The following is a 25,057-nucleotide window of genomic DNA, read 5'->3' on the forward strand; positions in this document are numbered from 1 at the left end:
CTTTGGAAGTGCTTCACTTTGGAGCTAGGGGTCATAATTGTGCGCGTACAGCCCACCCGCTGGCAAAAGAGGACAACTACAAGGTAATGGCTGAAAAATGTATACATTAATATAAAGCCCAGTGTTTTCTATAGAAAATATAATCCATAAGATTCTGCATTTTTAGTTAATTTATAAGGTCCATGGTTCAGTAAACCAAGTAAAAATAATTTTTGGTCACTTTACTTTTTATTCATGCCTTCTTCTCGTATATAATATTCTGGTTTTTTACATTTAAACGTGCATTGGATCTCAGAGAGTCACATTATTTAAACTGAGGATTGAGATGGGGCTAAGTCATGAAAAGTCATCCTTCTGTGGCAGAGATAATGGTAAATAGCGGATTGGTGAACTTTGTCAGGGGGTAGGAATTTTTTCTTGAAGATTTATCACCACATCCTGGCTCCCTCAAACCCCTCTTCCCACCTTGTACCCTTGAATCATCTCATCTATTTCTACTCTAAATTCCCCAAGGACAGAGAGGGGAGAAGGCGAAGAAAAATGATCTAGGACTTTCATTTGTCTTGGCCATTTCGGCAGTGTGATGTAGAATGCAGTTCCCATTCCATTCTCATTGTTGGCGAAGCTTGTTACTTATGAATTGGCAGATTTTGTGGCAGTAAGAAGTACAAGCAAAAAGGAATGAATACAAAGGAACAAACTCACAGTATGGTTGTATGGATTATATTCTAAACCCTAATGTAAAAATAAATGTACATAGTTACTGCTGCTTTATACTGAATTAAGATATGACAAGACTAAATAAATTCATAAAGATTTAAGAAACACCAAACATCAAATTCTATGAGTACAACAAACAATAATTTCCTAAGGATTAAGGAAGTGCATAGAAAAAGCTAGAGAATGACGATATTGAAAACAACAATAAAGAGTAGGTACAGGCTAAGGGTGGTGGCTCACGTCTATAATCCCAGCACTTTGGGAGGCCGAGGCAAGTGGATTGCTTGAGCCCAGGCGTTCAAGACCAGCCTGGTCAATACAGTGAAATCCCATCTCCACAAAAAATTAGCTAGGAAAGGTGGTGCACCTACTATCGCAGCTACCCAGGAGGCTGAGGCGGGAGGATTGCCTAACCCAGGGAGGTCAAGGTTGCAGTAAGCCATGATCATGCCACTGAACCCTAGCCTGGGCAACAGAGTGAGACCCTGTCTTGAAAACAGACAGAAAAAAAAAGGAAAAGGAATAGGTAGAAAAATTGAAGGCAACAGTAATATATAAGAGCCAATCTCTGGTGTTTTGTTTTGTTTTGTTTTGTTTTGTTCTTGAGATGGAGTCTCACTCTGTCACCTACGCTGGAGTGCAGTGGTGTGATCTCAGCTCACTGCAAGCTCCGCCTCCCAGGTTCAAGTGATTCTCCTGCCTCAGCCTCCCGAGTAGCTGGGACTACAGGCGCGTGCCACCACAGCCGGCTAACTTTTTGTATTTTTAGTAGAGATGGGGTTTCACCATGTTAGACAGGATGGTCTCGATCTCCTGACCTCGTGATCCGCTCACCTTGGCCTCCCAAAGTACTGGGATTACAGGCATAAGCCACCGTGCCCGGCCCATCTCTGGTGTTTCCTCATAAAAAGTTACCACCTTAGAGCTCTGTGATTTGTCCAAACTAACTGGTCTTTAAAATTATGTTCATTCTAAAGCAGGAGTTTTTAACAAGGTCCTTAGGGGTATGGGGTAGATAGAATTCAAGGCAGGCAGGGTGTAAACCTGGATGGAAAAAAAATTACCTGTTTTTTCCTAACCTCTAACTGAAATTCTGCATAGTATTCAGTTATGAACACAGACAATAAACCACAGTAACACTAGCAGTCCCTGTGATTCTGTTTGTAAGGGAAAGCACAGGTATTTTCGTATCACATCTCATGTTGCAGCTACCTGAAAATACAGTTATATTCACCCTTCCTTTCAATGCCAACTATCACCAAATGGTGAAGTTGCATTCTCATACTAGTGATCCCAAATCTACACTGCTTTCCGTATTCCCTAGCAATAATGATTTGAGATCAACAGTTCAATGTTCTCATTCAGCGAAGCAACAACAGCATTCACACTGGTATGTCATTAAAAAATAAAAGGTACATATTGAACAGAACCATATGAAGCTGCCTCTTTTCCCCAGCTCTATCCACCGAAGGCCTGAAAGCAACGACAGCAGCAATGAGCTTCCCTAGCCCAGAATTTGGTTACTAAACACCATAAGCCCTAAAAGGAACCAAGGCTGCTTAAAAAATCAGCTGATTCTAGGGCTAGAATAGGGAAAGTCTAAGACGAACATTTTCTAATGCCAGAAAATAAGCAAGTGCTCCAAAAATAATGACAAACCATTTCCAAAAGACATGGGAGACAACCTGAAGGGGCTCCCACAGCCAAACCTGAGACAATCTGAACATCAGTATGAATAAGGAGAGTAATAGATTATAATCTAGTGAAGAAAAATAACCACATGTGATCCCATATGGATTAGAAAGAAAGGCAGAAAGGAGAAATGGGAGGAGGAAGAAAGCTTTTCCTACAGAAGAGTACTAAATAAATGAATAAGGAGTAATAAAATTAGGGGGAAAAACTCAGCATTTTGTAACCACCTAACAATAACTGTTATTCAGGCAAGATTCATTCAAAGAATATTATTAAATAAAACCACTGGCTGAAAGTTTGAAGAGCAACAGGACAGTCTCCTAATTTCAAAGTAGTACCTCCTCCTACAAATCGTGTATTAATTTCTTTTTTTCTTTTTTTTTTTTTTTGAGACAGAGTCTCACTGTGGCGCCCAGGCTGGAGTGCAGGGGCGAGATCTTGGCTCACTGCAAGCTCCACCTTCCGGGTTCACGTCATTCTCCTGCCTCAGCCTCCTGAGTAGCTGGGACTACAGGCACCCACCACCACACCCGGCTGATTTTTTGTCTTTTTAGTAGAGACGGGGTTTCACTGTGTTAGCCAGGATGGTCTCAATCTCCTGACCTCGTGATCCACCCGCCTCAGCCTCCCAGAGTGGTATTAATTTCAAATAAAGAAATATATTAACATTCAAGCAGAGAAAACTGGCAGACATCACTTTAATCAAGTGAACAAAGGGAACATCAACAATAAGGGGTGAGCTGGCATCACGTGCTTCCGGGCATGACATACTGGGAAGGACACAAAATCACCTCTATCGTATTCCTATAATAACACACACCCAAATTTAATCATGAGGAAGCATAAGACAAACTAAACTGAGGGCCAATCTACAAACCACTGCTTTGTACTCTTCAAAAATGTCAATGTCATGAAGACAGAGAAAGGCTGAAAAAATTTTCAGGTAAAAGGAGTCTAAATACACAAGACTCACATGCAACACTTAATACCAGACTAGATCCTGCAATAGATTTTTTAAAAAGAAAAAGGCTGTCATAGGCTGGGCGCAGTGGCTCATGCCTATAATCCCAGCACTTTGGGAGGCCAAGGCGGGCAGATCACCTGAAGTCAGGAGTTCGAGACCAGCCTGATCAACATGGTGACATCCCGTCTCCACTAAAAATACAAAATTAGTCAGGCGTGGTGGCGGATGCCTGTAATCCCAGCTACTCAGGAGGCTGAGGTAGGAGAATTGCTTGAACCAGGGAGGCGGAGATTGCAATGAGCTGAGATTGTACCACTGCACTCTAGCCTGGGTGACAGAGCGAGACTACATCTCCAAAAAAAAAAAAAAAAAAAAAAAAAAAGCTGTCATAAAAGAATTACTGGGAAAATTCAAATACGGAGTATTTTAATATTAGACAACAGTATTATATCAATATTAAATTTTCTGAATTGATAACTGTACTGTGGTTCTTTCAGGGAATGTCCTTGGGGCATCATATCTGTACCTAATGAATGGCTCAGGGAGAAAAATATTAAATGTGTGTGAATAGGTATCTTAAAATATATCTGCAGAGAGAGGGAAAGTAAAAGGGAGGGATGATATAACAAATGGGATAAAATGTTAGTAATTGGTGAATCTTTTTTTTTTTTTTTTTTGAGATGGAGTCTCACTCTGTTGCTCAGGCTGGAGTGCAGTGGTGTGATCTCGGCTCACTGCAAGCTCTGCCTCCCAAGTTCACACCATTCTCCTGCCTCAGCCTCCCAAGTAGCTGGGACTACAGGCGCCCGCCACCACGCCTGGCTAATTTTTTTGTATTTTTAATAGAGATGGGGTTTCACTGTGTTAGCCAGGATGGTCTCAATTTCCTGACCTCGTGATCTAATTGCCTCGGCCTCCCAAAGTGCTAGGATTACAGGCGTGAGCCACTGCGCCCAGCCAGTAATTGGTAAAACTTAATGAAATGTATTATTTTTGCAATTATTTAAATTTGAAATTATTCCAAAATAAAAAGTTAGAGAAAAATTTTAATTAACTTCAACTTTCATGTTTTAAATATATTTTATTATTGAATGCATCCATAAATACATGTATTAATTATATAAGAATTTATTTTCTCTTTTGATAACAGTATTTCAATATAATTTGTTTCCTTTGTAATCTTATGCATTATATTTTATGCATTTAGAACTGAGTTCCTAGACTTAACCAAATCACAAAAGGAGTCCATGGTATTCAAAGGTTAAGAACTCTGTTCCAAAACCAAACATTATTGTGTTGGCTATATGCTGGGGTTGACAGTCGCCTCCGTACATGAGGAGTTTTGTTTATTTATTTTTTAGAGATGCAGTTTCACTATGTCGCCCAGGTTGGAGTGCAGTGGCTGTTCACAGAAGCTATCATAGAGCACCACAGCCTCAAACTTCTGGACTGGGGTATCCTCCTGCCTCAGCCTCCTCAGTAGCTCGGACTACAGGCATGAGCCACTGTGCCCAGCTTGAAAGCAGTTTTATATAGAAACAGCACACTGACACTGAAGGGCCCTTGGGGACCACTATGAGACAGGTCTGTCATAAACTGGGCAGACAGATTACTGCAAACCAGATGGACTCTCTCCACCCGCCATGTCAGCACCCCCAGCCTCCTGGCATATGTGAAATCCAGGAGGCATGACAAACTTGAGGCAGAGTAGGGGGAATAAGAATAACGAAAAGGAGGCCAGGCGCAGTGGCTCACGCCTGTAATCCCAGCACTTTGGGAGGCCAAGGCAGGCAGATCACAAGGTCAAGAGATCGAGACCATCCTGGCTAACATGGTGAAACCCTGTCTCTACTAAAAACACAAAAATCAGCTGGGCATGGTGGCTCGCGCCTGTAGTCCCAGCTACTTCGGAGGCTGAGGCAGGAGAATCGCTTGAACCTGGGTGGCAGAGCTTGCAGTGAGCCGAGATGGAACCACTGCACTCCAGCCTGGGGATATAGCGATGCTGTGCCTCAAAAAAAAAAAAAAAAGTAAAAGGCAGTGCTTACTGGCCTAAAGAGATGGGACATTAGAATTAAAATTAAATATTTATTTGAAAAATTAATTAAAGATATGCTACCTCTTGTTTTAAAAAAAAGAACAGGGACTCAAATCAAAGTGAAACCAGTACCTTCCAAGTGGAAAAATCAAAGGTGCTTCATTAAACATAAAGCATTCATTGTTTTTTAAAAAAATACTAAAAACAATTTTTTTACTTAAAGGATGGATCTATATGTGTCTGTGATCTGCCCAAGTAGAATGGGAACGTTTCAAGTGTCAGTTTCATCATTTCCAGTGTGATCTATGTTTCCTAAATATACTGAATTGGTGTAGCGTAAAGACAATGCAATTAAAAGGTCATACGGTCCAGGCACGGTGGCTCTCGCTTGTTATACTAGCACTTTGGAAGACTGAGGCTGGGTGGACCTCTTGAGCCAGGAGTTAGAGACCAGCCTGGGCAACATGGCGAAATCCTGTCTCTACCAAAAATACAAAAAACATTAGCCAGGCCTGGTGGTACATGCCTGTAGTCCCAGCTACTCGGGAGGCTGAGGTGAGACGATCACTTGAGCCCAGAAGGCGGAGGCTGTAGTGAGCCAAGATCATGCCACCGTGCTCCAACCTGGGTGACAGAGTGAGACCCTCATCTCAAAAAAAAGGTCATACGAATTACTTTTTCAGAAAAACTTCAGTTAGGGGAAGATCTTTAAAATGAGGCACCTGGAATGGGTAGGAGAAGTTGTCAGAAGACCCAGGTCCTCTCCAAGATGGTGAATGTTAAAACACACAAACACATGATATTTTTTTTTTTTTTTTTTTTTTTGAGACGGAGTCTCGCTCTGTCACCCAGGCTGGAGTGCAGTGGCCGGATCTCAGCTCACTGCAAGCTCCGCCTCCCGGGTTCCCGCCATTCTCCTGCCTCAGCCTCCCGAGTAGCTGGGACTACAGGCGCCCGCCACCTCGCCCGGCTAGCTTTTTGTATTTTTTTAGTAGAGACGGTGTTTCACCGTGTTAGCCAGGATGGTCTCGATCTCCTGACCTCGTGATCCGCCCGTCTCGGCCTCCCAAAGTGCTGGGATTACAGGCTTGAGCCACCGCGCCCAGCCAACACATGATATTTTAACTATGAACACACACATACACATGCACAAGGCCAATTTAAACTATGTAACTCTTTACTGCTGAGGCCAAGAATTCTGCACAAAGCAGCAGCATAGTGGGGCCAGGCACAGTGGCTCACACCTATAATCCCAGCACTTTGGGAGGCCAAGGCGAGATTACCTGAGGTCAGGAGTTTGAGACCAGCCTGACCAACATGGTGAAACCCCAACTCTACTAAAAATACAAAAAAATTAGCCTAGTGTAGTGGCACATGCCTGTAGTCCCAGCTACTCGGGAGGCTGAGGCAGGAGAACTGCTTGAGCCCAGGAGGCACAGGCTGTAGTGAGTCGAGATCACACCACCGCACCACTCTAGCCTGGGTGACAGAGGGAGACTCCATTTCAAAAAAAAGAAGTGGCATGGTGGTATTAAACCACTTTCCCTCTCTTCACTTGGCAAAAGGTAAGGTTACAGAACACTATAGAAGGTAGAGGAATATTAACTAAACAGTAATGTCAGGCCAGGTCTCAGGAGCTCTGACATGGGGGTGCAGGAGAGAAGTTAGTGATGCGAGTGGGAGACACTATGGCAGAACACAGAGAAGCACCCAAGTCCACAAGACCCTGTCTGTAAACAGCCTGGTCCCAACCAAGCTGAAACTGTCAGATGTTAGACAAGGCCTGCTGAAAATGAGGTGGTTCCTTGGCTTCCAGATGAAAAGCAGGGGCATAAGAATAGAGAAGGGAAGAATACAGATTTAGATAAGAAACTACTTGGTATGACAGGCCCGTGGTTTCCTAGGTTTGACACCAACAGCACAAACAACAAAAGAAAAAAAATGTATAAATTGGACTTCATCAAAAATGTTTTTTATTTTTAAATTTTTTTTTAGGGACAGGGACTTGTTCTGTTGCCCAAGCTGGAATGCAGTGGCACAATCACTGCTCACTGCAGCATTGAATTCCTAGGCTCAAGTGCTCCTCCCGCCTTAGCTTCCTGAGAAGCTAGGATCACAGGCGCACACCCCACAACTGGCTAATGTTTTTCTTCTTTGTAGAGATAGTCTTGCAATGTTGCCCAGGCTGTTCTCAAACTCCTGGGCTCAAGTGATCTTCCCACCTCCGCCTCCCAAAGTGCTAGGACTACAGACATAAGCCACCATGCCTGTCCAGACTTCATGAAAATTAAAAACATTTGGGGTGCACAGGTCACTATCAAGAAAGTGAAAAGAACCCACAGAATGGGAGAAATATCTGCAAATTACATATCTAATAAGAGATTTGCATCCAGAATACATAAAGAGTTCTTACAATTCAACAATATAAAGAACTCTTACAATTCAACAACAAAAAATTTCAACTCTTACAATTCAACATATCTAATAAGAGATTTGTATCTAGCATATATCAAGAACTCTTACAATTCAACAAAAAAAAAAAAAACAAAAGCCCATTTTTAAATTGGGTGCTACAACATGAAAAGATGCTTCGAAAGGACAAGTAACCCAATTTTAAAATGAGCAAAGGGAGCCATGGTGGCTCACACCTGTAGACCCAGCTATTCAGGAGGCTGAGGTGGGAGGATCACTTGAGCCCAGGAGTTCAAGGCTGTAGGGCACGTAATGATTTTGCCTGTGAAGAGCTACTGCATTCCAACTTGGTCAACACAGTGAGACCTCATCTCAAAAACAAAAACAAAATCCCTAGTTAAAAAAAAATTGGGCCAAGGATTTGAATAGATATTTCTCCAAAGAAGATATGTAAGTGCCAACAGCACGTGAAAAGGTACTCAACATCATTAAGCATTAGGAAAATGCAAATCAAAGCCAGAATGAGGATACTACTTCACACACAATGGGATGGCTAGAAGAAAAGATGGACAATAACATATATTCCTGGTGGGAATGTAAAATGGTAAAGTCCCTGTGGAAAACATTTGAAAGTTACTCAAAAAGTTACACGGAGTTACCACAAGACCCAGAAATTCCACTCCTAGGTATATACTCAAGAGAACTAAAAACATACATCCACACAAAGACATGCACATGAATGTTGATATTGAGATCTAATAAGAAACATATATTTGGTCTCCACCCCTGGTTCCCTCTAGAGTGATGAGTGTCTTCTGTATGCTAATGAGATGACTGGTGGCTGGAGGGCCCCTAAATAGTTTCAGGAAGGGGGCTGGTGGCCAGAAAGACTAAGGACATGATTAGAGGGTAGGGACTTTCTGCCCTATTCACCAACCTCTGGGGAGGACAGAGGGCCTGAAAGTTGAGGTGATCACCAAAGGTCAATGATTCAATCAACCATGCCAACTGATTAAAGCCATGAAAATCCGAAGGACAGGGTTCGGAAAGTTTCTGGATACCAGAACCCGTGGAGATATCTGGAGGGTGATGCACCCGGAGGGGCATGAAGGCTCAGCACCCCTTCCTATATAGCTTGCCCTATGCGTCTCTTCCATCTGCTGTCCATCCCTCTCCTCTGTCATATCCTTTATAATAAACGGTAAGCATAAGTCAGGTGTTTTCCTGAATTCCATGAGTCATCCCAGTAAATTAATCAAACCCAAGGAGGGGGTCATGGGCACTGCCAGTTTATGGCTGATCAGAAGCACAGGTCACACTTGGAACACGTGACTGGCATCTGAAGTGGGGGGCAGTCCTGTGGGACAGAGCCCTTAACCTATAGGCTCTGATACCATCTCTAGGTAGAGACGTCAGAACTGAATTAAATGGAAGGACACCGAGCTGGTGTCTTATGGAGAATTGCTGAGTGTGTAGGGAAAAACCCTCCACACTTCTGGTGTCAGAAGTGTTAAGGGGTGTGAGAAAGAAGGAAAAATGCTTTGCTTTTTCCCTATCTTGTACAGTACAGTTTTTTTTTTTCCCAATTAGAAATGTTCATAGAAGTATTATTCATACATAATAGCCAAACGATAGAATGTTCATAGAAATATTATTCATACATAACAGCCAAAGAATAGGAATGACCCAAATGTCCATCATTGATGAACAGATAAATAAAATGCGGCATAGCCATACAATGGACTATTACTTGGCCATAAAAAGGAATGAAGCACTGATATGCCACAATGTGGTTGAGCCTTGAAAACATTATGCTAAGTGAAAGAAGTCAGACACAAAAGGCCACATATTAGATGATTCCATTTATATGAAATGTCCAGAACAGGCCAATCCATAGGAAAAATAGATTCGTGGTTACCAGGGGCTGGAGAGGGGAATGAGTGGTGACTGCTAATGGTTAGAGGGATTCTTTGGGGGATGGTGAAAATATTCTGGAATTAGATTGGAGTAATGATTATACAACTCTATGAGTATATTAACATTGAATGAATTGTATAGTTTTAAAGGGTTTTATGGTATGTGGATTATAAAGAAAACTAGTTGAATTGGAAATATCACCATAAATTTAAGACCTTTTAAGAAAAAGGTAATTGTTCTGCTCTGTTACTTAGGTATCTAGGAGCCCCCAAGGTCCACCAGCTCTACCTTCATGAAGAACTATTACGCACACCTAGTGCCTGGGTTTTGGACTCTTAACCTTTTCCTGTAAGAAGAATCAGATCTCCTTGGAGAAGCAGCCATATCTCGTAGGGCAGGAAGAATCAAAAAGAGCCAGGGATATCTTGTCAAAAAACCATGGCACCTTCTAGCCACTTTGGGAACAGAATTTAAAAGCATAAGAAGGTCAGTGTACAGAAAGGGTATAGAGGCCAGACGACGGAACTCTCAGCTTCAAAAAGAAAACACCACTATAATTCACTGGAGCAATTCCAAGACATGGCCCAAAAGGGGAAATTACGTAAAGTATACTAGACAAGTCCTGTCTACTGATGTGTCCCTAATTTCTCATAAAAGGGAAAAATGAGAAAATGCATTTAATTGGTCAAAGAATATAGAATACTGTGATTTTTTTTACTGACAAAATACGTTCCTCTCATTGAGATTACATAGTTACTGCAGTTAATAATGGTGGTTATTCGTTCTGATTTCTCTTAGAGGTATGAGATTTTTATAAAGAATAACTTGCACCCCAAGAATATCAGAATTCAGTATTCACTGAGGGCCTTGTTTTCTTTTTTTTTTTTTTTTTTTTTTTTTTTGAGACAGGGTCTCATTCTATTGCGCAGGCTGGAGTGCAGCAGCACAATCACAGCTCACTGAAGCCTCAATCTCCTGGGCTCAAGCAATCCTCCCATCTCAGCCTCTCAAACAGCTGGAACTACAGGCACATGTTACCACGTCCAACTAATTTTTTTTTGTAATGTTTTATAGACATGGGGGTTCTCGCTGTGTTGCCCAAGCTGGTCTCAAACTATTGGCCTCAGGCAATCCTCCTACCTCAGCCTCACAAAGCACTGCGCACTGGGATTACAGTTGTCAACCACTGCGCTCAGCCCTGTTCATTCTTTTTTTTTTTTTTGAGACAGTCTCGCTCTGTCACCAGGCTAGAGTGCGGTGGCACAATCTCGGCTCATTGCAACCTCTGCCTCCCGGGTTCAAGCGATTTTCCTACCTCAGCCTCCCAAGTAGCTGGGACTATGGGCATGCGCCACCACGCCCAGCTAATTTTTGTATTTTCAGTAGAGATGGGGTTTCACCATGTTGGCCAGGATGGTCTCTATCTCTTGACCTCGTGATCCACCCGTGTCAGCCTCCCAACACGCTGGGACTACAGGCATGAGCCACCACACCCGGCCCTCATTCTTTAAGATAAAATTTTAAGAGTTACTTCCTGTGAAGCTGTAAATGACCTCTTAAGCAGAGTGAAGGGCTCCTGAAATCACCTTTATCTCTCTTACACACTCTGTGACTGTTTATTTACCTGCCTCCCTGTCATCCCTGACATCCAGCCCAGGGCATGGCACACAACCAGAAGTTAGCATGTTTACTCAGTTACTGGGTGAATGCTAGCCCCTGACACAATACATTGGAAAGAGTGGACACTCAAAAATATTTACTGAAGTGAATACATGAGCTAACCTTCTGAGCAGCTAGACTCTGACTGCTTTCACTAAGAGCCAAAGATGTAAAATACTGGATACACTCATCCAGCTCTGTTTGAGGTAAGGAAGCCAGCAACTGCCTGAGCTCTTCTTCAGTGGAAGAATCCTGAAATGAAAGGAAATTCTTCATAAATACTCAACAACTGAGTACAACAAAAAATATCCAAATACTCAAAGCCAATATTTGCCATATATATATATATCAAAGCCATATATGATATGTGCATCTCTCTCTATATATACATATACATATATATGTGATACAGAGATATAGGGAAAGAGATATCAGAGATTAATTACTGCTTTCAGTCTTGAAAACAGTCACCCACCCAGGTAAATAAACAATCATTTAATTTTGAATTCTATATTTTCACGTTTGCTACTTCAAACTGAGAGACGTACTGTAAACTTTAACTCTGAATTTTCATCTGACATCTTGACATTCTCAACATCTTGACTCAAAATGAAGTATTGCACCCTTACTAATTAAAGCTACTGCTTTTTAAATCCAGAACTTGTTACTATCTCATTTTCTCTAATAATTAATATCTAGCATATTCATTTTCCTATTTTTCTTTTTTTTTTTTTTTTTTGAGAGGGAGTCTGGCTCTGTCGCCCAGGCTGGAGTGCAGTGGCTGGATCTCAGCTCACTGCAAGCTCCGCCTCCCGGGTTTACACCATTCTCCTGCCTCAGCCTCCCGAGTAGCTGGGACTACAGGCGCCCGCCACCTCGCCCGGCTAGTTTTTTTTTTTTTTTTTTTTTGTATTTTTTAGTAGAGATGGGGTTTCACTGTGTTAGCCAGGATGGTCTTGATCTCCTGACCTCGTGATCCGCCCGTCTCGGCCTCCCAAAGTGCTGGGATTACAGGCTTGAGCCACCGCGCCCGGCCTCATTTTCCTATTTTTCAAAAAGCTGCGAACGCATAAGTTTTAAGAGTTTCATTTTCTGGTCTAGGAAAGATACTCAAGAAGCATGCTTTAAATCTGTCGCAGTGTTTCTCAACCAGTGGCTATTTTGCCTCGGCAACATCTGGCAATGTCTGGGGACATTTTTGGTTGTTACAACTAGGGGGTGCTACTAGCATCTAGGGAGTAGAGTCTAGGGATGTTGCTACACACCCTACAATGTACACAACAGCTTCCTACCACAAAGAATTATCTGGCCCAAAATGTCAACAGTGCTGAGGCTAAGAAAACCTGACCTACAGAAACTCAGAAGGGACCAACTCATGGATGCTGATATGCTATGGCATGTCACCCACTGGTTTACAGAGACTCCCAATTCCCAAAGGCAGAAAATAATATAGCAGGAACGGCCCCTCCTGAGGAACCAAATATTTGTATAACTACTATGATTTCAGTTTTACATTCCAGTTTATCTGCTTGTGAGAAGTAGCCAACAACTACTTTTTTAAAGTATTTTGTACCCAAAGTGAAGATAATATATTAAACCATTTTTCACTCTCTAAATTATTATTAATATTGTTTTACTTACTTCTTTTAAAGATGGCAAAGGAGGTGGTAGGAGAAAAAAGCGAAGATCACTCTCTTTGCTTCGTGCCAAACCAATAAGAGTTTTCGGATCACAGGCTTGAGCAATTAGCCTATACTGGTAATCTATTGAAAAAGCATTATCTTTTGTTAATACCAAAACCAGCTGATAGATGTTGTAAAGATTAACTGAACAAACTACTGAAAGCACTCTAAGTTTTAGACTGCTCTGCAAATTTGTAATCCAAAATGTCCCAAGTGCAACTACATTTACAATACCTATAAGCTAGCTACATTTCCAGGACTCATCTCACAGTTCTCCTCAACGTATATCCGGAGACCGGGTCACAGCCTAACTTTTTGGAAAAAAGGAAGCTCAAAGGTGGAAACTGGTAAGTCAGAACCAATTTAACTTCTTTTTAAAACAATTCCAGCATTCAAAAGCTGTTTCGACCACTACTCAAAACACATGAGGTTGCGTTTAAGCCTGCTGCCCCGTGGTGATGCTATGGTGCTTTGGTATTCATAATGCCCATGAATATTTAGTCTGCAGTTCCAAATACCAGTACTTTCCATTAAACATGCCATTCTTTATATATCAAAAACAAAATTCCAATCATGAAAGCAAACATTATTTTCAATAGTGGCAGTTTATAACCTGGGATTGGCCGGGCACTGCAGCTCAGGCCTGTAATCCCAGCACTTTCGGAGCCGAGGCGGGTGGATCATCTGAGGTCAGGAGTCCAAGACCAGCCTGACTGACATGGTGAAACCCTGTGTCCACTAAAAATACAAAAATTAGCCAGGCGTAGTGGTGGGCACCTGTAATCCCAGCTATTCGGGAGGCTGAGGCAGGAAAATAGCTTGAACCCAGGAGACGGAGGTTGTAGTAAGTGGAGGTCGTACCACTACACTTCAGCCTGGGTGACAGAGCAAGACTCTGTCTCAAAAAATAATAATAATAATAACCTGGGTGAGTACTTCTGGATCAAGTGGGGAACTTTTTCAAAATCTATGGGCCAGGGCACTTCCTCTGATTTCTCTGATACAGTAAGTCTGGAATGGAGCCCTGGAAGGCAAATTTTGAAAAATATTTCTATTCTAAATCTCCACCAACATTAAGTGAGCTTATACTTACATTATAAATTATTATAATTGTAGCCGCCAACCAATTAACAAATTAATTTTCAGAGATCTCATTCTGCGTTTAACTTTTCTTTGAGAATTTTTTTTTTTTTTTTGAGACAGTTTTGCTCTGTTGTCCAGGCTGGAGCGCAGTGGTGCAATCTTAGCTCACTAACGACTCTGCCTCGTGGGTTCGCAATTCTTGTGCCTCAGCCTCCCAGTAGCTAGGATTACAAGCACACGTCACCATGCCCAGCTGAATTTTTTGTATTTTTTTAGTAGAGACAGGGTTTTGCCATGTTGCCCAGGCTGGTCTTGAACTCCTGGCCTCAAGTGATCCACCCTCCTCAGCCTCCCAAAGTGCTGGGATTACAGGTGTGAGCCACTGTGCCTAGCTGAGAAAATTATTTTTTTCTATTTTGCCCATTTTTACAAGACAGCTCTACTAACAAAATATAGTTTTGTCCATGTACTATAACCAGAGCAGATATGAGTTCTTTTTAAAGTATTTTTATTGTAAAATGTGTGACTCTGAAACACAATTATATATTTCAAATAGTCCATTAAAAATGATATACACACATACAAATTGGGTACATTCAACTATTAGTATTAGAGTCAAGTAGATTGTAAAAGTAAAAGCAAATATAATTGTATGGTGTAGCAAGCAATTAAGTATACTTCATTAAACAGAAACCCAAAGAAAACTCAAGTACATTAGGCAACTATCAGAATCAAGAGTTGCTCTCAAAGAAGTATGTAACCAAATAAAACTTTGTTCCGGTAGAAAGTTACACAAATATATATACCTCATTTTTGAGCTCATTCTTACCAAACACATTTGACTACCAGGTCAGCAGGCTTTCTACTTTCCGTATCATTGAAGCTTCTTAAAATTTTTAAAATACTTTTTATATATACTAAGACTGCCTGAATTATTTTCCTTCCTGAATCTCACTCCCTTGTCTTTTACATCGGAAATCAAGAGCCAGCTGAAGACCTGCCACCTGTTCGGGTGGTCTCATTACCATGCCAATGATGGGCCTCCGACATCTCCTGCACAGCCTCGAGTCGCGTGGTTTTGTCATCTGACTTGCTCTTCCGTAGGAGCAGCCACACAGCACACTCATGATCTTCTATATCAACTGTACTAAAAGGGTCTTTGCAAAAAGAAAAAGCCAAGACAACAGGAACAGCTAAGATAATACTTTTATCTTCACTTTAAGATGGTAATTTATAAATATTTGAAATCTACAATTGGACAGTTAAATCCATGTATATAGGTATTGATAAAAACTGATATTATTTGTTCTCAATTCTGTAATATTATCTTTTATATTATTATGAATATTGTGTGTGCTTTTTTTTTGGTGGGGTTCAGGGGTCAGTTTTGTTTTGTTTTTTGAGACAGTCTCACTTTGTTACCCAGGCTGGAATGCAGTGACACGATCATGGCTCACTGCAGCTTCAACCTCTTGGCCTCAAGCAATCCTCCCACCTCAGCCTCCTGAGTAGCTGAGATCACAGGTGTGTACCATTAGGCACAACTAATCTTTTTCTTTTTTTTCTAGAGACAGGGACTTGTTACATTGCCCAGGTTCAACATGTATGCTTTTGTTTTGTATATTCTGGTGTCTTTCATATGTGGTCATTTTAAAAATCTTTTTCTCCCCAAAACTTTTTCAAAAAGATCAAATATATGAAAGAAATTAAAGAATACATTAACATAGGCTGGGCACAGTGGCTCACGCCTGTAATCCCACCACTTTGGGAGGCCCGAGGTGGGTGGATCACAAGGTCAGGAGATCGAAACCATCCTGGCTAACACTGTGAAACCCCGTCTTTACTAAAAATACAAAAACAAAAAATTAGTCGGGTGTGGTGGCGGGCGCCTGTAGTCCCAGCTACTTAGGAGGCTGAGGCAGCAGAATGGAGTGAACCCAGGAGGCAGAGCTTGCAGTAAGCAGAGATCGTGCCACTGCACTCCAGCCTGGGTGACAGAGCAAGACTGTCTCAAAAAAAAAAAAAAAAGAATAAGTTAACATCCATACATCACATCTAGATTCAATAACTCTTATTATTTTACCATGTTTTCTTAATCTATATTAACATGTAATTTTTCCCAAACTATTTGAAAGGATGATGTAGACAAAATGACATTTTACCCCTTCACAGTTCAATCTGCATCTCCTAAAAACAATCCTGCATTCTCTTAAATAACCACAATGCTATTATCACACCCAAAAACACTAACAAAAATCTTCCCAAATCATCTAAAATTCAGTCTAATTCCATATTCAAGCTTCCCCAATTTTTCAAAAAAAAAAAAATTTTTAAGGTTGTTTTCTAAAACCAGGATTTAATAAAGTCTCTTTTAACTGTAGAAAGTTTTCTCATCTTTTATTTTCACAATGCCAACTTTTTAAGGAGATCAGATAAGCTCTTTTGTATCTAGCTCCACATTGTAGATTAACCTGATTGTGAAATCTATGATTGTGGATGTACTATGCTCATTATGAGAAGGCATGGGAGTGATTTTCTAACAAATTTAAAATTATAAAACACTTATCAAGAGAATAGGGTATATTTTATCTCCATATTTATTCACAATTACCTAAGGAAGGAAGAAAACTGTCCAAAGCATTAAGCCCTTAAAATTAAATACAGTCCAAGAGAATAATGCTAATTAATTTTCTTTCTTTTCTTTTCTTTTCTTTTTTTGAGACAGTCTCACTCTGTCACCCAGGCTGGAGTGCAGTGGCACGATCTTGGCTCACTGCAACCTCTGCCACCTGAGTTCAAGCGATTCTCCTGCCTTAGCCTCCTGAGTAGCTGAGATTACAGGCACCCACCACCATGCCTGGCTATTTTTGTATTTTTAGTAGAGACGAGGTTTCACCATGTTAGCCAGGCTGGTCTCAAACTCCTGACCTCAGGTTATCCACCCACCTCAGCCTCCCAAAGTGCTGGTGTGAGCCACCGCACCTGGCCTGATTAATTTTCCATAGCTATAAAAAATATTAGTATAAGAAATGAAAAAAAGTATCAAGTTGATCATTCCAATGACTTTCAGATTACTGATAAGGATTCCAAGTCACATATTTGATATTTACCAGCAAATGGATTCCGTAGTATCTTGGCGGATGTTGCCAACACTTTTCTTACTGCTTTGTGAAGTTCTTTTCTTGCCTGCCAGGCAATACCTAAAATGATCATAAAATTAAGTAAAACCAAGAATGTATTCTTTTTTTTTTTTTTTTTTTTTTTTTGAGACAGAATCTTGCTCTGTCGCCCAGGCTGGAGTTCGGTGGTGCGATATCCGCTCACTGCAGGCTCCGCCTCCTGGGTTCACCCCCTTCTCCTGCCTCAGCCTCCTGAATAGCTGGGACCACAAGCGCCCGCCACCATTCCTGGCTAATTTTTTTGTATTTTTAGTAGAGATGGGGTTTCACCATATTAGCCAGGATGGTCTCAATCTTCTGACCTCGTGATCCACCTGCCTTGGCCTCCCAAAGTGCTGGGATTACAGGCGTGAGCCACCACGCCCCGCCCAAGAATGTATTCTTAACACTATGCTCCAGTGTTTCAAAGAGAAATGTATAAACTCCAAATTTTTTCTTTTTTTTTTTTTTTTTTTTGAGGTGGAGTCTCACTCTGTCGCCCAGGCTGGAGAGCAGTGGCGCGATCTCGGCTCACTGCAAGCTCCGCCTCCCGGGTTCCCGCCATTCTCCTGCCTCAGCCTCCCGAGTAGCTGGGACTACAGGCGCCGCCACCACGCCCGGCTAATTTATAAACTCCAAATTTTTTCACAAAGAAAATACAAAATAGCATCGCTGTCTTTTTATTGTCACTATTGATGCAACTAAAACCATTATGGAAACACAGAGCTCTCAATTCCAAAATAAGATTGCTCTCCAAGTTAGGGAAAAGTAAAAACAAAAACACTAACTACAAAAACACTTACTAAAGCTAATGAAAATCTCCACATACAACATAGGTTTTGCAATATCCAGGAAAATGTCCTTCATGATGAGCTCACCTCAAACTGAAGTCTGGAGATACTTTACTAAAGAGATTAAGTCTTATTATACAGGTATATTATAAGCAACAACAATTATCTATGTAATTGAAATTGTAAACATACCATAAAAGCATTTTGAAATACAGAAAGTGATATAATAACTAATAGCAACAGAGCAGCGGGTGACAGACACAGGAAAGCAGTAGAGCCTGCCCCACTCGAGGAACATCATGTTAACTGGCACATTCTGGCTAACAGTGTATGAACAGGCAGCTGTGAGTCAAGTGTGTGACTCACCATGCTACCTATATGCTGAGGAAAATACACTCCTCTGCTGTAAAATTTCATGTTCACCATGCAACCATATGATCACTAATGAGGGCTTCCATGTGTCCTAAATATTGAGAAGTAGAATGTCCTAACTAGTAAAGACAGGTTTTCTAGCCTTGGTGACAGATAATTATAATGAGTTGGCATTCATATTGACGAATGTATCTCATGTGTTTGGTTTGCATGAATACATCCCTTAAATAAGGTAGAAATATCGCAGAGCTAAATGACAAAATCATGTTTTTTGTACTTGCCAAACTGAGAGCCAGCCTCTGTATTGACAGTTCCACTAAGGTGTGGAATTCCAGGTTCAGACTAAAAATGCCAGTTAGTCTTCACTTCACTTAGTTTTAGGAGAGTTGCAAACCTGGATTAAATGTGGAAGTCTAAACTTTGGTCCTTAATTAATTCTTTAGGAACTTGGTTTTCACCGGGTTTGGTGATTCTTAGAATTAGCTCAATCTGTACTACTAAGACTGTGTTTTAAATAGACATATTTTTAAATTCAATGACTAGCTTCCATTTTTCACAAAGAGAGGCTTACTTCACAATAAACTTACCATGATTTTCTCCTTTATCTAAAGAAACTGTGTGCACATATATATATGACTTCATTTTTTCTCTTTCTACCACTTGAGTATCTAATGTCACAGCTTTCTTCAGGGCCAGAACTTCATATGTAAGAAATAGAGAACCTCTTAAAGAGAAAAGAAAAAATGCATCATAAATACACAATCAAAATGTAACACAAGAGCTACTCTTCTCTATTAAGTTTGTCATAGTAAACTTCTTTCTTTTTTATTGGGAAACATAACATGTATACAGTAACATGCATATAACATTTATACAGTCATGCGCCATATACTGACTTTTTGTTCAAGGACAGACCTCACATACGATAGTGGTCTCATAAGATTATAACGGAGCTAAAAAAATTCGTATCTCCTAGTGACTGAGTAGCCAATGTAACACATTAATCACATGTGTGTGGTGATGCTGTGTAAACAAATCTACCGTGCTGCCTATCCTAGAAAAGTCTAGCACATACAATTATGTAGAGTACATAATACTTGATAATAATAAATGTTACTGATTTATGTATTTACTATAGTATACTTTTATTGCTATTTCAGTGTGTACTCCTTCTACTTAACTGTAAAATGCCTAAGGCAGGTCCTGCAGAAGGTATCCAGAAGAAAGTGTTATCACAGGAAATGACAGCTCCATGCGTGTCACTGCCCTGAAGACCTCGCAGTAGGACAAGATGCGGAGGCGGAGACAGTGATATGGATGACTCTGACCCTGTGTAGGCCTAGGCTAATGGGTTTGTGTTTTCATTTTTAATAAAAACATTTAAAAAGTTAAAAAATTGTTTTTGCTGGCACAGTAGCAAGGCCTGTAGTCTCAGCTATTCCGGAGGCTAAAGCAGGAGGATCCCTAGAGCCCAGAAGTTCAAGGCTGCAGCATGCTATGACTGTACCCACGAGTAGCTACTGCTCTCCAGCCTGGGCGACAGAGCGAGACCTCGTCTCAAAAATATATATATATATATATATATATATTTTTTTTTTTTTTTGAGACGGAGTCTCTCTCTGTCCCCAAGGCTGGAGTGCAGTGGCACGATCTTAGCTCACTGCAAGTTCCACCTCCTGGGTTCACGCCATTCTTTCACCTCAGCCTCCCAAGTAGCTGGGACTACAGGAGCCTGCCACCACGCCCGGCTAATTTTGTTTTTGTATTTTTAGTAGAGACAGGGTTTCACCGTGTTAGCCAGGTTGGTCTCAATCTCCTGATCTCGTGATCCGCCCACCTGGGCCTCCCATAGTGCTGAGATTACAGGCATGAGCCACTGCACCCGGCCTCAAAAAGATTTTTTTTTTTTTTGGGGAGAGGGAGTCTCGTTCTGTTGCCCAGGCTGGAGTGCAGTGGTGCAGTCTTGCCTCACTGCAAGCTCCGCCTCCCGGATTCACGTCATTCTCCTGCCTCAGCCTCCCGAGTAGCTGGGACTACAGGCACCCACATCACGCCTGGCTAATTTTTGTATTTTTAGTACAGACAGGGTTTCATCTTGTTAGCCAGGATGGTCTCGATCTCCTGACCTCATGATCTGCCCGCCTTCCCCTCCCAAAGTGCTGGGATTACAGGCATGAGCCACCACACCAGGCCAAAAAGATTTTTCTAATAGACAAAAGTTTATAGAATAAGGACATAAAGAAATAAAACATTTTTGTATAGCTATATGATGTGTTTGTGTTTTAAGCTAAGTGTAATTATAAAAGTCAAAAAGTTTTTCAAAAATTTAAGCTGATACAGTAAAAAAAAAAAAAAAAATACAGTAAGCTGAGGTTAATTATTAAAGCCAGGACTTTATTTATTTTTAGAGACAGGGTCTCAACTATGTTGCCCAGGTTGACCTCAAACTTCTGGGCTCATGTCATCCTCTTGCCTCAGCCTCCCAAACAGCTGGGACTACAGGCCCACAGCACTACATCCAGCTAGGTTAATTATTAAAGAAAAAAAATACTGTTTTATAATTAGTGTCGCTGGGTGCAGTGGTGCATGCCTGTAGTCCCAGCTAGTTAGAAGCCTGAGGCAGGAGGATCACTTGAGTCCAGGAGTTCAAGGCCAGCCTAGGCAAAACATAGTGAGACTCTGCCTTTAAAGAAAATACAAAATTCAGTGGCTCACGCCTATAATCCCAACACTCTGGGAGGCCAAGGCGGGCGGATCACCAGAGGTCAGGAATTCAAGACTGGCCTGGCCAACATGGCAAAACCAAGGCTCTACTAAAAATATAAAACTTAGCCAGGCGTGGTGGCAGGCGCCTGTAATCCCAGCTACTCAGAAGGCTGAGTCAGGAGAATCGCTTGAACCCAGGAGGCAGAGGCTGCAGTGAGACGAGATTACGCCGCTACACTCCAGCCTGGGCGACAGAGCAAGACTCCGTCTTAAAAAAAAAAAAAAAAAAAAAAGGCCGGGCGCGGTGGCTCAAGCCTGTAATCCCAGCACTTTGGGAGGCCAAGACGGGCGGATCACGAGGTCAGGAGATCGAGACCATCCTGGCTAACACGGTGAAACCCCGTCTCTACTAAAAAATACAAAAAAAAAATTAGCCGGGCGCGGTGGTGGGCGCCTGTAGTCCCAGCTACTCGGGAGGCTGAGGCAGGAGAATGGCGTAAACCCGGGAGGCGGAGCTTGCAGTGAGCTGAGATCCGGCCACTGCACTCCAGCCTGGGCGACAGAGCAAGACTCCGTCTCAAAAAAAAAAAAAAAAAAAAAAGTGTAATGTAGCCTAGGTACATAGTGTTGATAAAGTCTACAGTAGTGTACAGTAATGTCCTAAGCCCTCATGCTCACTCACCCAGAGCAATGCCCCGTCCTGTAAGCTCCACTCATGGTAAGTGCCCTATGTAAGTGTACCATTTTAAAATGTTATTTACTGTACCTTTTTTTGTTTGGATATGTTTAGGTACACAAATACTTCCCATTGTATTATAATAGCCTATAGTATTCAGTACAGTCACATGCTGTACAGGTTTAGAGCCTAGGAGCAATAGGCTGTCCCACACAGCCTAGGTGTGGAGTAGGCTCTGCCATCCAGGTTTGTGCAAGTGCACTCTGTGATGATTGCACAACAATGAAATCACCTAACAACACATTACTCAGAATGTATCGCCATTATTGACACATGACTGTATATATACATATACATGTATATACACATTTCAGTTTACAAATAATAAATAGCTTCATAATCATATCCAGGCAAGAAACAGAATGTTAACAGCACCCCAGAAGCCCACAGTGTGTCCTCCCCGATACTGACCTGTTCTCATCTCTATATATGATTCTGATTTTTATAACAATGTGCTTTTCTTTACAGTTTATATATGCATCCTTAAACAACAGAGCTTAGTTTTGCCTGTTTTTGAAATTCATATCAATGGAATCACACTACACGTATTCTTTTGCTCAGCCTTGTATTTATGTGAGTCATCCATGTTGTTGCACGTAAAATGTAGTTCCTGCACTTAGATTTTCGTATAGTATGTGATTATCCATTGCATGGATATACTACAACTTACTTATTCACTCTCCCATAGATGGGCACTGAGAACGTTTCTAGTTTGAGTCTATCACAACAATGCTGTTACGTATCTTATACATCTGTACCGTGCATACATGTACGTGTACCTCTATCTATCTACACATACATATATCTAGAATTACATACCTTCTGATAGTATACATATTCAATTTTACTAGATAATGACAAACCGGTTTTGCGAAAAGATGAGCCAATGTGTATTCCCATCATCTACCTGAAGTTAATTTTAAATGTTGTTTGTTGTGTATCTCAAAATGAAGATTTCTTTTTTCCTAATCAGATTGACTTACACACTCCCTAAATCCTGACACAAACATTGCACTCTGGATTCAGAGTTTAGCAACATTGTTTTCCTACACCTTCTTCTGACCTTTGGTTTCTACCCTCAGGCAAACAGATAAAACAAAGTTCAGACACTGGTTTAGCACCAGAGGAACACAAAGAAGGCTCTTTAGAATCCTCTGCCCTTGGCCAAGGGCAGTGGCTCAGCCTGTAATCCCAGCACTTTGGGAGGCCAAGGCAGGCAGATCACCTGAGCCCAGGAGTTCAAGACTAGCCTGGGCAACATGGCGAGACCCTGTCTCTACTAAAAATACAAATAATAATAATAATAATACAGCCAGGTGTGGTGGTACACGCCTGTGGTCCAGCTTGGGAGGCTGAGGTGGGAGGATCACCTGAACCCAGGGGGCAGAGGCTGCAGTGAGCCGAGATCATGCCACTGCACTCTAGCCTGGGTGACCAGAGTAAGACACTGTCTCAAAAAAAAAAAAAAAAGAATCCTCTACTCTCTTTGGGATGTATCTGAACTTTTATCTTGTTTTCCATGAAAGACAAAATTCTTTACTATAAGAAAAAACTGTAATTAATTTTCACTATATTCCTGAACATAATTGTGAGCTAGACAAACTGCATTACAGAAAAGGTTATATATACATTTATGCTTTGCTCAGAATGAGTCAAAGGGGAAAATTATCTAAATACATTTTGCCGTACATTACAATGTCATGGAGAAATGTATGCATTTGGATAAAATGCCAAATATATCTCTTTTATCATTTCAGCATCTGAGAGTTAATTTTATATTTGTACTAGTAAAAAGTATTAACAAATACAGTACAACAGTATTACATATATATTCCTCCCCCTAAAGAAAAGTAAAAGAAGGAATATGAAAAATAACAATTTGCTGAAAGAGGGTCACTGCATTCATTACACGTGCTCCTGAGGGAGCATCAAATGGGAGATGTCCATCTGTTGGTTTTCTCAGTCAGCCTCAATTTCCTTTCATGCAAGCTTTATGGTGAGTTAAGGGATTTTCCAAAATACTTTTGACTATAGTCAATTTGCACCTTTTTCACCCACTTTAGAACCTAATACAAGACGTGACTCTAAGTGTGTCAAAACTAAGTGCGTGCCTGATATAGGTGCGTCAAAGTGCTTTTCTCACAGCAGCAGTGCCTGGCAGGCAGAGTTCCTAGTACACATTTGGCTCCAAGAGAAAGCACTCTTCAGAAGGTAAGGAAACCACATCATGACAACATTTAACTGGTGGGATCAGTGATTAAATCCACCAGTCTAATTCCAAAATCTATACCCTTTCAATACCTCATGCAACCTGTAAATCACTGCCATTGAGATTTCCAATAGAGTAAAATGAAGCCAATTAACATTCCACAGTTGACAACTTACCCTAAAATAAGTGATCCAGTAAACTTTATTTTATTTCCTTCAAAAGAAAAAAAGTCAATGTGATGAATTTCATTTTTAGAAGTGTGAAAGGAAATAGGCAACAGTGTAAGTCTCTACCTATATCATATGTTATCAGATAAGAAGCTATTATTTTTATATTAATATAATCAGTTGCTATTAATAAATGGTCTCCTATCCTTAGACACAAACACACAAATCAACAAGCACTGAGTGCAAATATAATGTATACTGAAGACATTTCATACCTTCCCTTTCTCCACCTCCTAGTCCCTGTTCCACTACTGATGCTGGTAGGACTACAATGCTTCCACCAAATGCAACATTCAGGCAGCTCGCTTCCCTTCTGACCCCTTTTAGTTAACAACCCATTAAAGAAAGAAATGGGAAGCATTGTCCCTATCACTACTAGAACTATATTGAAGGATTATATTGTCAAGTGAGGACACGAAAGAATGTTTTCTAAAGTAATTATGTTATAGTTGATGGTTAGGTATACATGTACATAGCCCCATTTAAAACAGAGATTAGACCAGGTGCAGTGGCTCACGCCTGTAATCCCAACACTTTGGGAGGCCAAGGCGAGCAGATCACCTGAGGTCAGGAGTTTGAGACCAGCCTGGCCAACATGGTGAAATCCCATTTCTACTAAATATAAAAAAAAAAAATTAGCCAGGCTTGGCGGCACATGCCTGTTATCCCCGCTACTCGGGAGGCTGAGGCA

At 41.1% G+C, this 25,057-nt stretch overlaps 1 protein-coding gene across 15 annotated transcripts in view; it reads right to left on the bottom strand.

Annotated features, from left to right (window-relative positions):
- SERAC1 (serine active site containing 1) overlaps positions 1-25,057 on the bottom strand; it is a 59,623-nt gene that overhangs the window by 22,682 nt on the left and 11,884 nt on the right. For 10 of the 15 annotated variants that reach the window (XR_012433573.1, XR_012433575.1, XR_012433574.1 and 7 more), the window contains exons 3-8: positions 24,316-24,352; positions 19,076-19,212; positions 17,278-17,367; positions 15,193-15,324; positions 13,044-13,165; positions 11,526-11,654 (exon numbers count right to left, since the gene is read on the bottom strand). Coding sequence is in view for 6 of the 15 variants with exons in the window: in XM_045391325.3 (XP_045247260.1) it covers positions 11,526-11,654; positions 13,044-13,165; positions 15,193-15,324; positions 17,278-17,367; positions 19,076-19,212; positions 24,316-24,352 (647 nt within the window). In the remaining 9 variants the exon portion in view is untranslated. The remainder of the gene's footprint in view (positions 1-11,525; positions 11,655-13,043; positions 13,166-15,192; positions 15,325-17,277; positions 17,368-19,075; positions 19,213-24,315; positions 24,353-25,057) is intronic. The other 5 variants (XR_012433571.1, XR_012433572.1, XM_015449005.4 and 2 more) reach the window with 2 other exon arrangements.

This window comes from Macaca fascicularis, chromosome 4 (assembly GCF_037993035.2).
Source record: "Macaca fascicularis isolate 582-1 chromosome 4, T2T-MFA8v1.1".
NCBI lineage: Eukaryota > Metazoa > Chordata > Mammalia > Primates > Cercopithecidae > Macaca > Macaca fascicularis.